We start from the raw sequence: 16,221 nt of genomic DNA on the forward strand, positions 1-16,221 counted from the left end.
CATCAAAAGCAAACATTTTCAATATGTAAAAACATTTCAAGGCAAATTTCAGGCTGATCCCCTCTGGCTGCATTTACACAGGAACAGAAAACTGATTTTTTTTTTGTTTTGTTTTGTTTTTGTTTTGGCACAGGTCTAATATCCTTGCAGCGATGTGAACACAGACTAAACAGATTCTCTCCATGTAGTAGAAAGCCGAAAATTACACCTGTGCCAGACAATCTTTTTGTTTTGTTTTGTTTCTGTGTAAATCCAGATGTAGTAATACTTTCCTGAAGTCTTGCAAAATTTATTTTTCCAGAATGTCAGTTTCAATTAAAAAAAAGAAACAGAACAAAACAATGACAGATGGATCAACAATGGTACAATGAACAAAGGTGAAGCTTACAATTAAAACCACAGTTCGTCCTCATGTTTGGCACTGGACTTGTTTTCTTGGCCCTTGTCAGATAAAATACTCGAGAAGGTAAAACTGCAGAACTAGAACGGAGAGAAAGGACACGCTCTGGCTGACGACGGTGACCCTCTTTGGTAGAGTGGAATGGAAATGAACAGCATCATTTATGGACGGAGCAGGAGGGAGATGGTTCAGCAAAACGGCGTCTGGAATGTTCGGCGATCAATCCCCGTCACCATGGCAACAAATCTCAGTTTGCACTTTCTGCATTATCAAGCGAACAGCAGCTATGTTCAAGCGCAAAGGTGGAAAGTACATCGTTAAAATGACTCAAGTTTGGGTTGTGCACTTTTAAGTAATGCTTTTTTTTTTTTTTTTTTAGGACTACATTTTTCTTAACTTCTGTCTTGATCATTTTAAAAATTTGTTCCTACTTTTTACATGCATATTCATTACTTTTAGACCAAAGAGCAGCAGGTACAACAGTTACATTAAACTCTCCACAATTGAATTTAGCTTTATCTATTTTGATTATTTCGGGTGACAACTGTGAAACATCCACAAACTGATTATGTTCAAAAGCGAGAGCATACATAAACATCTTTTCAACGAGCTATTCTCACTGAAACACTAAAACTGTGACTGAATTATTTACAGTGTATCTGCACATTTATCTGCAGTAACAGTGTATCCACTTGAGTAAAATATCTCGGTACTCTCCACCTTCGCCTAAAGCGGGCCAGTGAACTAATCAGAAATGTTGATGATGGGGAATGTCCAATCAATTCATTCCACTTCTGTGAGGAAACATTTTTTAAATTTTTTTATGAAAGAGTTTGGTTCCAAAAACAGATGGAGCCAAACTAGTTCTCAAATTGCACTCTTTTAGTCCACTGCAATTTGTGATCATAAAAAAATCATCATGTTTCCTCAGGGCAGCTTTATAAAAAAAAAAAAAAAAAAAAAAAAAAGCAGACAGACAATGTTTGTTAGGGGCAATCTGAGCGTAATTTGTAATGCACTAATTCACATTTTAGTCCTGTTGCTGAGCGCAGCCCAATCAATATTTGTGCACACATAATTCTCTTTGAAGGACAGACATAGAGAGAAGAGAAAGACTAGCACCTGTGATGCAAACAAGATGGAGGAGATCCACATGCTGCTGGAGTCTTTGGGACCAAACAGCATCACTACCTGCAGCCCAGTCGTCCTGAACCCCGGCAGCAGCAGGACCAGAATAAGCCTTTCCTTTGTACAACTGAAGGTGACATTAAAAACACAAAGTGATTCTGTGGTTTAAAAAAAATATGCCAGCAGCTGCTTTGTTTTTTGTTTAGTTTGGGCTTAACGTCTGTCACTGGCAGACAAAATGAGCGGACGTGAAACTGGACCGAGAAAAATTGAAGTCACACTGCAGCTGCAGCAATGAATGTTAAAGTGGCGATGTATGCAAAAGAGCAAAATTTGTTCGCTTGTTCTTTTCTGTCCTTTCATGTTTTCATTTGTCGGTATGTTACACTGCTCCTAGTACCCATTAGGCTTCAAGTGTTATTTCACTTAGGCAGACTATTTTAGGTTTTTAGTGCACAAATTTCTAGTGCAGTCTATTCAATGTCAAGCACCATTACAAGCCTCTCACAACCACTCAGTCAGCGCCATGTAAGAACCCAGTTTCAACATCACACTTGAACACGTACCGTATCAGATGAGGCAAAGCAGATCCAGCTCAGATTATATGGGTCTGACTCCAAGGTCTTAGGGGGAAATATTCCCTTTTATGCAGTTATTAAGACTGCGGACTGGCAGTAAAAAAAGCATGAATAATGGTGCTGACAGCGGTTTCTGGGTAGCTCCTGAATTTCTGCAAAGGTGCACATGCTCAAATCAGTAAATCCTCTTTGTTACATGTAACTTTAAAAGGTGAAACTGGCTGTAAAATCTGGTGTATTTTTAAAAATGCAGTAATTTTCAATTTAACCACTCTAACAAACCCAAATTTTAACTATACATGTGTATAAATAAAGCAAAAGCTGAATTCCTATAATAAGGGGCTTTTAAAATCATTAATATCAAAAGGATACACTGTTTTCCAACTCTAGTGTCCTTTCTTTGCCCCAAACACAGAGAGGAAAAAGCCATTCACATTGTTCAGTCCATGGGCCAGATGCATAAAGAGTTTCCAGACTGTGAGAAGGAGATTTGTACTTTTCAACACTTTGCATTATGGGTTTAGTGTGGGGAAAAAATAAAACCATAAGGTTGTGTTTATGCACCTGGTCCATTTACAACCGCCTGACCAGACACAAAAAAACAGCATTTTTCTTCTGGTGCATGTTTGTTCACAAGTCTGGATTCTCACACCGGCCCAGTAGAAACTACAGTAGATACCAGACCAGACAAGATTAATGGATACCAGACAAGCCCAGTGGACAGCAGACCAAACCAGCAGATACTAGGCCAGACCAGCCGAGAGCCAGTCTTTCTTTTCTAGTCCTTGTGACTCTTTCCTTTGGGCGGCTCGTCATAAGAAACTCCGTATTCGTTCACTCTTGTCTTGTCCACTGGATAGAGCCTGCAGGGAGACACGATGACAGAAACAAACAGTTTTGATCGTGTTTGGTTGGTAAAAAAAAAAGTGTTGGGCATGTTTTGTTGGTGAATTGGTGAATTAGTAAATGTACCATCTCTGGTAGAGGTAAATGAGAAAGACCACGTCATCTCTGAAGCAGGCCAGTCTGTGGGACGTTGGCATGGTGATGATGAAGGCAAACACATCGTCGATGAAGGTGTTGAATGCCTGGTAATGATAAATCAAACATCAACAAAAACAATCAGCACACATCACCAATAAACATATTCAATGTTTAGGTCTCAACATGCAGCATCGCCATTACTCCTCCAAAAAAAACCTGACTTATTGACTTCTGGAAAAAAAAGAAAAACAAACTGGATGATCTCATGCTACTTTGCATATGAATAGGTTTGCCACAGTGGCTCTCTTGAGCAGAAGCAGAATGCTGAGTGCTGCAGGGAAGGATTAGACAAGCAGGTAGCATAAACTGGCATCAGCTGTACCAATTTGCCATAAAATACTGTGGGAGCCCACACATTCATATTTTTCCACTGCTAGGAAAACAGTCAGTCGTCACTTATGGGGGAACAAATAACATAAAAATAACCAGGGAGTCTGAAAAGTAAGTAATACCCTGGTTCACCAAAGTAATATTATCTAGAACAACTTGTCATATGAAACATAGTTACTTTACTATAAATTAATACAAATTGAATCAATATTTTAAGGGGGAAATTCACAATTCAATATTCATAAATGGACTGGGTCATCTGTGATGGAGGCAATCAGAGCATATCAGTTTCAATTATTTGATCAATATCAAAGAAAACACCAGAAGCCACACAAGCCTATGAAGAAATAGATCAATCATTAAAACAATCAATTCATCTCAAAGGTCAGATAGAAAACTGGTCATCAATAAATGAATTGAACTCCTGGGATCAATTATTAGCTTGGTCAAATCTGTTTAAAAAGAACTGATAAGTAAGAAAACGAATCCATCAGTGAACGTAGTCAATACCTGCAGATACCGACAATCTGATCAAAGTCTATCCGTGTCCATATATTTTGAATGGCTGTATTTAAATTTTTAATTGGCTGACCAATTACTGTGGATAAATCCCCTGTGACCAAACACTCATCATTACAGAGGGAGGTGAATGCAGGGTGACGGATCACCAGGAGGTTTTATTACTTTGAAATACAGTTAAAGTGCAAATGTTAGCTTTAATATTAGCAGTATTAGATGAAAAGTAATGAACTATCAAAGGGTTTTTGTTCAGTGTAATTACAGTCAAGTTAAATAACCATCGCTGTCACACTTTCTGGTTCATTAGACTACTGTACGCTTTCATTCTGCCATAGCACACGGCCTCACAGAGACACACAGTGCATGATGAGCAGCACCTTTTTCGATTTTCTCTGAGCACCATGTCTCCACTGGACAGCTTGGATTTGTAAAACATCTAAAAAGTAGCCACGGCCAGCGGACGGGCTGTGAGGGGAACTTAAAATGTTGGAAATAAAGCGACACAGTGAACCTTGCCGTTTGACGTCCCGGAGCAAAAACAATCAACAAAAGAGCAAGAGAATGAAAGTGAGCATGAGGAAACAAACACTGAGGAAACAGGTCTTCTAACTTATATCACTTTCGCTCAAATCATACCATCATCCAGTCTGTTCTGGGTTTTAAAGATATGACGCTGACCTCAGCATGCTCACTAACATGATCTGTGTTCTCACCTTGTACATGAAGGCTTTCCAGGGCAGGTGGGCCACAGATTTCAGCTGTTGGAGGGACGACCAACAAAACAAGTTAGTGGACAGCCGAGAGAACGAGTATCAGATAAACCGCCATGCTTAAGTCTTTACGTAACTAAATAAGTATCTGTTTGAATATTTCCAGTTCTTGGCAAGCTCTTCCTGAACCTCCACCATTAAGGTCAATTTATATTTCTGCATCAAAATGCCACTATAATGCTGCCGCCGGTGTCTGTGGCTCTTGTGCACCTGTGATTGGTCCACTAGACAGTTTTGTACTTTTTTGCGAGTTGATTTCCAGTGAGCGTGAAGACACAGCCTGAACTGAGGAGGTTTGCAAATGTAATCTGACCTTCAGCTGCTCTGTCACCACCAGCATGCAGTTTATCCCCCTCAGTGCTACAGAAAACGATGACTCAGATTTTCAGTCTTAGAAACATACCCATTTGATCATATTTTGTTGAAATAATCCCATAATTGTGCTGAACTCACCTTATAGTTGACAAACAGTTGAGGAAGCATGAAGAGGAAGCCGAAGGCATACACACCTGAAACAGTCAAGATGAGATCAGCCTTCATTATGATTACAATTATTTCTACAACAATAGGTAACTGTCTTATACATCTAATACCACTGTTAGTAAGAAAAATCTGATTATTCTTACAGTTTTCTACTGTCATCACTCTGATTATTTGAATATTATTTATGTTTCCAATTTACATTTGTTAGGTAGAAGCTGTGTTTTTAAATCTGCTGTGTAGAGAAAATGGCTTACCGTTGACCAAACTGTTGATCAACCAAGAGTACCAGCTAAGAGAGAGAGAGAGAGAGGAGGAGGAAGATGGAGCTGTGAAATGGGTTAACTCAGCATTTAACATGCAAGTTAATATTTCTCACACACACCAAGTCTATGTGGTAAAACCATGCAGACTCCTACCTCTTATATCGTAGGAATATTAGTGCATACACAGCTCCTCCAATACACAACGGGTACAGCAGATATGAGAGATATTTCATTGCCTAAAAAGAAATGATGAGCACAGTGCAATTGGCACCTATTCGGTTACAAATAAAGAAGATAAACTGTGTTGTCCCTGCTTGGAAATTTGTCTTGGCCTTCACAGTGAGAGCAGCAAGCCAAAGCACGACTTAATTAATAACAAAATTAATTAAGTCATGCTTAAAATGAAAGAAAATAATAAAATCTGTCCAGCTGTATATATGCCTATCAGGAAGGCCATTTCAATATCAATGCAGTTACATATTCAGGTTGAATGTGTTGTTAGTGATTTGTGTGTGCACCTGTGTGTGCACGCGTGGTGTGTATCTGTGACTTACCAGAGTGTCGTACTCTTCTGTTCTCCTCTCTGATTCATCTAACTTCCCAAACTGTTGTCACAGAGAAAGAAAAAAACCCCCACAGATTTACAGTTAGCACATGTAGCTTCTTTTCTTAACCCATCCTGGTGTGAGGCTGATGATGATGAGATCTCCCACAAGTCAGGAAACAGTGGCAGCAAACTATTTCTTTCATTAAAACAGCATTATGCGCTTAAATATGAATAAAACATGTATAAAAACAGGTATAAAAATATCAAATATAAGTAAAAAGGATATATAGGCAGTAAAAGAAGCAAGTAAAGCATAGTGTGTATCGTGTGTGTATGGGTCACAGTCATAGGTGTCTCTGCATGACACGGAGCATAGGTCAGTGTACATGTGGAGTTAAATTAATGACAAGGCCGCTCCCTATTTCTATCACAGCTGAGGCGCTCCGCCCACCTCTACACCGTCAAAATGTTTGTTTATTCATTTATCAAGGAGTTGAAAACGTGGCTGCAGCTCCAGCATCTGCTCTGTGCTTTCATTTGATTCAATTTGGGAGTTTCTCTGGTTCAATTTTCCATGAAAACCCATTCCAGTAGAGTGGTGTACTATGGCAGCAGGCAGGGGAAATAAAATAAAATCTGCTGATAGAAAACAGTGCACAGAAGCTGGAGAAAACAGTGTTGATAGTTGACATATCAATCCAATTACCGCTGACACGCAGCCATTTAGAGTAAATCCTGCACAGGCTATATTTAATTTGCAGTGTGTGATAAAATACACTGCAGACAAATGGAAGAAAGATCAACCAGTTAACTAATTCTGAAAAGGCCGGCTTCTTGGAAATGTGATATGCTGAAGACAGACACAGAGAGAGCGAGAGAGAGAGAGAGAGAGAGAGAGAGAGAGAAAGAGATAGACAAAGGCAGGAACAGACAGACAGACAGACAGGCAGCCAGCCAGCCAGGTAGACAAAGGCGTACCAAGAATGTCGGTTTGCCTCCTTTCCAGAAAACCTGGATCTTAAAGGCCTTCTTCACCTTCCACACCTGGCACAAGCAACAAACACAAAAACACAAAATATTCTAAATTAGTATGAGAATCACACAGATTAATCTTTTAAATTCCACCTCAACTTCATTTTTCCACAGGCTTACTGTTAAAGCTGTAGCAGGTAAATTCAGTCTCATCATCCTGAATCATAAACTGCGGTTAAAACAGAGATAGTCATCCCACCCCAGCTAAGATCCTGTACATTTGTCCTGTGTGCTCATTCACCACAAGCAGCCACTACGCAAAGAAAAAAAATGTATGTCTAATAGCTGTGCAGATTACTGGCATAGCATTCCATGATTTCTGGTAAAGAAGTCAAGCAACAACTATTTCCTGTTGGTCACCCTCGTGCAAAATTGCCAAGTGCAGCTTTAAGTCGATGGAAAAGCAAAGAAACATAAATTCATTTCATGGTGGAATTGAATTCACTCCAATTAGATCTCAGACTGAGTTAGTGTTTTTTTTTTTTTTTTTTTTTAAATACACAGCTTTCTCAAACTCAAGCTATTTCTGACTGGGGCTGCAACTAATGCTATCTATCAAGTAATTTCCGAATTAATCAATCATTTAGTATTTGTGTTAAAAAATACTGGCAATTTGTGCTGCCTCTCAAAATTGTTTCATTTTCCGTCTGCATCTATTTCATTCATTTTGCAGCAGGACACTGCCGGGGAAGCTCTCGTTCTTCAACAGGAAAAGATTTAATGGAACCAATACCACCACATAGCTAAGAATCCAAACTATTACTTTAAGTGTGTGTGTGTGTACCTCAATGATGGAGCCAATGCCGGCAGGTATGAGCACCAGCAGGCTGGTCTGCTCATCGAACAGATAGAGGAAGATCACGATGGTGCTGAAACATCGCCACAGCACTGCAACACAAACACACAAACCACTTATGATGCACTTACTGTTCTGGCCACATTACTGACACAGCTTAAGAATAAATTATCTGTGCGGTACAATGGACACCAGAGGATCAAACTACTTCTGGAATTAACAGCTGTTGGGTTACAACACATACTATGTTCCTGTAGGTCTTAAAATCTGCACGTCTACCAACACTGCAGATTTATCAGCATTATTTTACACATTTTACTTCTGATTAATAATATGCTGACATACACCGTCACATTCAGGCACTTTTCAGCCATTCTTGCCCCAGGCACAAAGAATTTATCATGCAGTGCTGAAACTCAAAACTGCTCAAACTTTGTCACTATTTTTCATTTTCTAATTTTATGTTTTGACAGTTGTCACAACTTCTGTATTTTTTTTATATGTGTCTGCAGATTTATCAGGTCTGTATTTTGTTAGGTGATGGTGCAGGACTGTGTCACTAACAAGGCCCACACTGAAAACAGATATTACATAACTATCTGCAGCACAGATACCGTGTTGATAGGTGCATTAGCGGGCCGATGAACGCAGAATGCAGAGCAGCGATCGGACAAACTACCTGCTTTGCTGGACATTCCCACCATGCTTTTCTTCTGTTTCCAGAAGCTGATGTCATTTTTGAAGGCCAGGAAGTCAAAGAGGAGCTAGAGACAGAGAACACAGGACACACAGTCCATTAGACATCCATGAAAAACTCTAATATGTCAAGCCTTATTCAGGTTACAGTAACTAGCAGGAACTAGAAAGACAAAACGCAACTACTCATATTTCTGTCTCTATTCATTGTTCAGGTGCTATTCATAATTTAACTTCTTCTTCCTTTTTTTATGTCTTAGCACATCGAAAATAACTATCAAGAAGGCATGGATTCAAAGTTATGAGCCCGGTTTATTCCGATCTACTCTGGTCTACTGTGAGCGAAGCTGCAGGGTGGACTCACATGGAAGGCTGCGACGAAGAAAGTGAGAGCCAGGAAGTACAGGTTGGTGTCGACAAAGATTCCTTTTATCTCATCAGCATCTTTCTCAGTGAAACCTGCGACAAACACACGTTCACACACAGACAAACACACACACGATATTAGAGTGACAGGCTCCCTCACACACTGAACACCTGGTGACAGGCACAAAAACGATTTAAATGTGTGTTTTTGAAAACTGTGTGTCTGTGTGGGACTTTGGAAGTGTGTATCTTTATTGCTCTAGACCTGTCTCAGTATATACTGTATGTGAATGAATGAGTGTGTGTGTGTGTGTGTGTGTGTGTGTGTGTGTGTGTGCGCGCGCGCGCACACCATACCAAACTGCTGCAGTGAGTAGACAGCGTCTTGCATGTGGATCCAGAATCGTAGTCTTCCCAGAGATATGGAGTCGTAGGAGATGGTCAGAGGGAGCTCCTTGGTGGTACTGTGGATCTCCTGCACGCACACACACACACACACACACACACACATACACACACATACTGAAGCTACTGCTGAGTTCATCAAGAAGCAACTGATTATCTAATTAACCAACTTGCTCTACAAATGTAACTGTCTAATAAACGAGCTAAATAGATAAATGAGCTACCATCTAACCAATTATTCAAATCTATAAGGAGCTGCTCAAGTATTTAGTCAAGTTCACACTGAACTGTTTCTGTACTCTTACATGTTTGAATGTGAATACTTTTGAAATGTGCAATAACTTCCAAAGGACAGTAAAGCAACATTAGTTCCATGTTGTTATATATTTACATATATTTCGATGAACCAGATCGATATATTGGTTGGCCAATATTATCAGCTGATATTGATCTACCACAGATATATCAGTATAGCGCTGCAAAAAGTGTGTTTACATATATACTGGCCAATATATCTATCAGATTTTTTTGATCTGACGGGCTAAAATATTTCTAATCATTTTGATGTCTATTGTTAGCTATTTTCAGATTTTTTTTTTTTTTTTTTTAACATTTCACTGTTTCTTGATGCTGATCAGTGAAAACGAACTAACAAGGGTCTGAGTTATCAAAACAGCCTATAATCATCTGAATCCTGTTACAGAGTTTCAAGATTGAGATATACTTTATAACTGCATGCATTTTTTCCCCCCATCACTGACTTCAAAAGGAAAACTAATGGTGAGAAAAAACAAACTCAGATCTCTGTTAACATCTGCCTTGAGGCTTCGTAAGATCAAAGATGAATTTCAACTCTCTCATCGGGTTCTGGACTTGGTATTTCAATCTCTGCAAATCACCAGCTACCTGCCAGCCCCTGAGCAATTAGCTGACAGCATTACAGAATATTTATTTAGCAGGTGATGACTTACCACCAGGTCCTTGACTCGGTTACTGAGTTCGTCGACAAACAGCAGAGGTAGATACACCATCTTCCTACCATTCTGGAAGCTGAAACAAGATGTTGCCATCGCCATATGATAAACAATTTCCAAAGGCAGATTTTTTGCAAGTAAGTTCCCATGTCCCAAGTTGCAAAAGCAGATAGCTGAATTCATGTTACATGGATGAAATTCTGGGTATTAAGGTGATTAAGTTCAGGTAACAATACAATGACTTTATTTTGTTTCGATGTACATCTGTTGGCTTACACTGTGAGGTATCTGTGTACGTCACTAGGCAGGTATTCTCTATCAAAGACGAAGTGGTCGCTGACAACGTTGAGTGTCAGGCGGCTGCGCCAGTGGGAAACCGGGTTATCCGACACGGAGGAGGGTCCGTCTCCAGCTCCGGCCCCTGCTGCAGGGCTTCCCTGACGCTGCTTCTGCTGCTGGGGTTCCTCTTTCTGGCCCTGTGATGTGACACAGAGTGGATATTTACCAGAAAGCTTTATTCCATTAGCTAAATTCACAAAACTTGGCGATCACAGATGACCTGTGTCACAAAGATATGTTTAAACTTTTTTTTTTATTCTAGCTGGGAGCACGTTCATATGAAAGAGGCGAGGACTGTAAAAATTACATGCAGCATCGACAGTAATCCACAACACAAAGTTAAAATGCAATTACTGATCACAGTGGGGAATTTAGGTCGTCTCAGCAGCAAAATGAATACGATTCAGTGGGATAAAGGGAAAAGAACTAACAGAATATAAAAAGAACATAACAATTTGTAAGGCAAATTATAGAAGAAGCAATAAACAGTATAAAATATACAATATTACCAACAGACTATGAATAAATGTGGGATTATGTTAATATATGCCGCTAACAATTTCAACAACAGGTAGGCTGCACAAGTGAGTATGGGAAAGAAATGGATTGCTAACATTTGTATTCCTCTCACAAGAAGAACAAGCTATTATAATGAATAAATTTGAGCAACAGAATAATACTGTAAAGGTGAAAAGCCATGCAACTGCCAAGACTAGAGAAGGACTGAAGGAGGAAAAATGCCAACAGTGTAAATGTGTCATTAAATACAGTTTTTGTTGCCCACCATTCAGTAACAGCAGTGTTCATACTCTCTCGCTGACATAACACTGTGTCGTACAAAGATTTTTCACCGCACGTTCCCCATGGTTGTGGCGATGGGAACACCGGTGCAATACGTTGCATCAATCACCCTTGGGAATCCGCTCAAACAATTTCAGCACAGTTTCAAGCAGATGAAGAAAAGGCCCGTTTCAAGAGAGCTTTCTGTAAGCTTTGAGTTCAGTGTGAAAGGATCAGACCAGTAGCACTGCAAACATTTATTATATCTGATATAGAAAATGTTAATTTTAGATGTAATCAATCAATTTAAAAAGCAAAGAGGTGCTGCTGTTCTCTGTCTTGTGAATAACGCTTCTCACTACATGTTAATTCAACAGTATCCTGAACATATTCTGATTGATATTTCTGTAATAAAGGACTACTGGAGTGGTGATGCCATTGTTGCAGAGAGCTGACTGGTGAGGAGGTAGGCTTAGTTACCATGGTGACTGATCTAACCTACTCAAAAGTGAACCATGTTCATGATATTGGACGTATCATCTGTATATTGATGTGTCTTAATCTTGCTCAGTTCAGTGACCATGAGAAGCTGACGCTGTTGTTATTACCTGTGTTTGGTCATCTCCGGCGATCAGAGAGATTTCAGGAGGCTTTGGGACCATGTATGTGGTGAGCTGAGCCACCAGGTGGACTTGTCTTGGATCCTGCCATGGGGTGACGCCAGCTTGATGGACAAATATTAAGGCGTACAAAGTCCCATTGTTGCGGGTCTTCTTAGGGAGGGAGACGTTCACCGTCCTGGGGAAAGAGAGAGAGAGAGGGAAGAAGAGAGTGAGGAAGAGGAGGCGGTTAGAAAGGGGCGGAGAGCAAATATCAACATGTTTAAAACACACCCCGCCTGGGTTCCACTGCACAGATTTCAGCCCTACCGTGTTTTGTCTGAGTCACAGCCCGCATCTCTTGTCATTACAAACTGGCTTAACATATTGATGACAAGTAAATAAAGTGAATCATGCAAAGCCAAATCTGTATAGGTGTACTCTGTTTTGATATGTAGCAATATTAAATTAGTATCTTCTTCTCTTAATAAGAGCAATCAGTCATGACGAGAAATGATCTTAAGTTCACTGTTCATCGTTCAGTAAATTCAAATGTGGCTTAACCACAACTTTTACAGCTCCAGACAGGACCTCTCTGTCTGCTGAGAAATGTTTTCAGTGCTGGACCACAGCTGTGTAAATGTTTTGTCTCACACTGAAACTCACTAAGACACCCTAATCCTCTTGTCTTTTGGGAACCCTGAAAAACTGAAAAACCTGAAAAGCCACATTGTACGGGTGACACCCTACCTCTCAAACCTGGTGCTGACATCAAAGCTCTCCTCTTTGTGGATAAGAGTGTGTCCTCCATCTGCATTGGGCCGCAGCGCACTGTAGACGCTCAACTAGAAGAGAGTGGTGTAGATAATATCAAAGGGCAAATGTTATTATGACTACTAATTTTTAAAATATCAAATCCTGTAATTAGCCAGTATATTAAGGAGAGGAAGTAACAACAGGGTAGACGTGCGTGTGAGACTTGTTGTGAAGCAGATTTGAGCCCACAATGTCATGAACATATGGCATTCTTCCTTGCCTGCTGATCAAACCAAACCAACCACAGAGACAAGTAAACAGACAGAAAGACGAATCGGCTGACAGGCTGCTGGTCAGCTAACAAATATGGCAGCCATACAGGCTGAGACGAGCACAGACAAAAAGACAGACAGGGGAACAGTGGGAGAGAAAACCACCCAACAGAAACCAGAGAAGACGATCCATCCATCCATCCATCATGCTGACCTGTAGTTTAGGTTTCCCCGCTAGGAACGGTGTGATACAGTTGTCTCCTCTGGGGCTGTCACAGGGTTTGGTGTACACTATCCCATACATCACCCAGCAGGTGTGGAGCACGTACACCACAAACACTCCCACGATCAGAGTGGTGAACGATGTTTTCTGGAACATTTCGCTGGTGTCGTCTCTCCCTCGGCTAGCTGAGGAGCAGGGCCATGTGTCTGGAAACGAGGGGCAACGCAACGTTAGTTCCACCTTAACCTGGGGGAAGAATATCAGCCAAACAATTCATAATGTGTGCGTGATTGCTGTGACATGAGGGAATACCACTGAGCGTAAGCATGTGTTCAGCAGACGGGACGGCCCTCACTGTGCACTTCTGGCAGGTTACCATCTTCCTCTTAATCAGTCTGGTTTATTCTCAGGACCACATAAAACTTAATTCCTTCAGTCACTAAATCTCTTGGTAAACAAAGACACTGTAGTTTCACTCCCTGGTGGATGGCATGTTAGAAATGACCCTCTTGGAATGAAGTAAAGTCACTAGCTCAAATCAAGCGAGATCTCATTGTGGCAGTACAATGCATTTGCTGGAACCTGATCACCAGGTTTTGCCAGTGTGCTCTCTCTGAACAGCTAACTAAGAAAAACAAACTGCAAGTTACTTCACAGCAGGGCCATGCACCAAGAGGTAACATTAAAGAGACTGCAGGATGATTCAAAATAGGCCTTGACATTAACACATGCCACTTACTTATCTTTTTTTTTCAGCTGTCAGGACACAATCACGACATTAAAAAGTTATTGGCACAAATGTCAGACTTAGCAGCCACAGACATGGTGGCTGGTGGTAGATTATCTACTTTTGGCTACTTATTGACTGTTTGACTGCTACTGATTCATCTCCATTAGAAGCTCAAAGCCTTGGATATACAATACACCAATGCCACTTCATGTTGCTTAATTGATATACCAATTTAAAGATGTCTTACATTTGAATCTAGCTGTTAGTGTCAAAATACACAGTGATGATAGCCACTAGTCCCGCTGCTAAATTGACGATAAAGCTATTCAGCGAGCCCCTCTTAGCTTTTGGGTGTTTTTTAAAGTTTCCTAGGCAAAAAAAAAGCATCTCTATGTTAACGTGGTTGTTGCGCCAATTCAACTTATTTGACTGCTTCAAAGTTGAATTAATGATAACTGAGGCGGTTTTGTGCATTTTATGGTGTAGGTTAAGGTTAGACATTATAGTGTCTAACCTAAAGCAAAGCGTAAATGTAAACATACCGGTGTAAATCTGGCAGGCTGTCAGTCCCCTCAGTCACTGACTGGCTGTCTGTGCGCCCATTGACTTAGTTAGCGAGCTAGCCAGGTGCTCAGACGCCACGACATCGTCCTCTTAAAAGGGTCCGCCGTTTTCGTGAGATGACATTTGTCGCTTATTAATTGGCTGTCCCCTCCTTTCAAAAAAACAAGAGTGTTATCTTCACTTAAATCTCCGCTTGAAGCGTGAGGTGGATTTACATTTCCGCCATTCGCTTCCTGGTTGATCACCGAACGAGATTTTGGTGCCTCCTAACGCGAGACTTCATAATACTACCTTTTTTTTTTTCATTTATTTAACTTGCACACTAAAGACCTGAAGTGCGACTTTAAAGCATCGTTCACACCTTTCTCACTCAGCCTGCATACTGTCATGAGTAAGAGTAAGAGTCATTTTTGTAGATTTTTCTTTGCAGTTATTTAACCAATGATGGAGTTAATACAGCGATTTATTAATCCCTAATCCTTGTCTATCAATACATAGATAGAGAGATAGATAGCCTGCTTAATGATCCTGAAAGAAATTTAGCCATCCTGCAGGTTAAGGTGACACACAAATAAATACACACAATAAAAATTAGCCAGTGTAGAGTGACTGCACCGTATATGCACCACGCCTCTGAAACTCGCTTCCTCAGGCTCTGAGAGCTGCCCAGTCTGTGGATAGTTTTAGAAAGCTACTTAAAACCCATATATTCCGGCAAGCTTTCCTAACACAGGCCTGAGGTTACGTCCTCTCCAGGCCTTTCTATGTTTTAGTTTTCATCTGTACAGCTTTATGGTCTGCTCTTTCTTGTTGGTGAAATGCACTTGCACCTATGTCGCACTACCTCCTGCACACTGCGATGGCATTACTATTGATGATGTTTTGTTTTTTGTTGCTTATGTGTGACGTTGTCGATATTGAAATGTTGTTGTTGTTGTTGACGGTCTCGTTTTATCTGTTTTTTATTGTAAAGCACTCTGTGTATTCGTACTGGGAAGAGCGCTATATAAATAAAGTTTTACTTACTTACTTACTTACTTATGAACATAAAATTCTTGAGCTACAAGGTCCTGCACAAAAGGAGAATGTTGAAATGCAGTAGATTAAATATTTCAACCGTCCAAAGACATCAAATAAATTGACTTGAAGTGCATAGTAAGCAGGGCTACAGTAGCCAGTGAAATAAAACCAAAATAGAAACTGTGCAGAGCATCAGACTCAGTACGCAACTTCCTTCTGCCCCCGTTGGGAAGAGCTGAAGAGCCTAATGGCTCTGGGGACCAGGGATCTCCTAAGTCTGTCCGCTGAGCTGCTCTGTGACAGCAACGTGCCACCGAACACACTCCCCTGCTTCATTACTGTGGAGTGCAGCGGGTGACTGTCAGTGTCCCTGATAGACAGCACTTTGCTCAGGGTCCTTCTCTCTGCCACCGTCACCACAGAGTCCAGCTCCATGCCAACCACCGAGCCAGCACGCCTGACCAGCTTGTCCAGCCGCATCGCATCTCTCCTCTTCACGCTGCCTCCCCAGCACATCGCAGCATCGAAAAGAGCGCTGGCAACCACTGACTGGTCAAACATCTGCAGGAGTTCACTCCAGTCCAGTTTGTCATCCAGCTGCGGCCCA

The 16,221-nt window shown here is 40.8% G+C and overlaps 1 protein-coding gene across 1 annotated transcript; it reads right to left on the bottom strand.

Annotated features, from left to right (window-relative positions):
* Positions 1–703: 703 nt before the first annotated feature.
* Positions 704–14,832, bottom strand: clptm1l (CLPTM1 like). The gene is made up of 18 exons (XM_030063621.1): positions 14,573–14,832; positions 13,292–13,506; positions 12,800–12,894; positions 12,059–12,248; positions 10,608–10,807; positions 10,329–10,407; positions 9,310–9,427; positions 8,951–9,045; positions 8,570–8,654; positions 7,879–7,982; positions 7,041–7,106; positions 6,070–6,120; positions 5,669–5,751; positions 5,507–5,541; positions 5,223–5,278; positions 4,713–4,757; positions 3,079–3,194; positions 704–2,969 (listed from the first exon to the last, which is right to left on the bottom strand). Exons 2-18 carry the CDS (start codon positions 13,454–13,456, stop codon positions 2,885–2,887), a joined length of 1,668 nt encoding a protein of 555 aa, XP_029919481.1. The 5' UTR covers positions 13,457–13,506; positions 14,573–14,832; the 3' UTR covers positions 704–2,884.
* Between the last annotated feature and the right edge of the window lie 1,389 nt (positions 14,833–16,221).

Source organism: Myripristis murdjan, chromosome 11, assembly GCF_902150065.1.
Source record: "Myripristis murdjan chromosome 11, fMyrMur1.1, whole genome shotgun sequence".
Classification (NCBI taxonomy): Eukaryota; Metazoa; Chordata; class Actinopteri; order Holocentriformes; family Holocentridae; genus Myripristis; species Myripristis murdjan.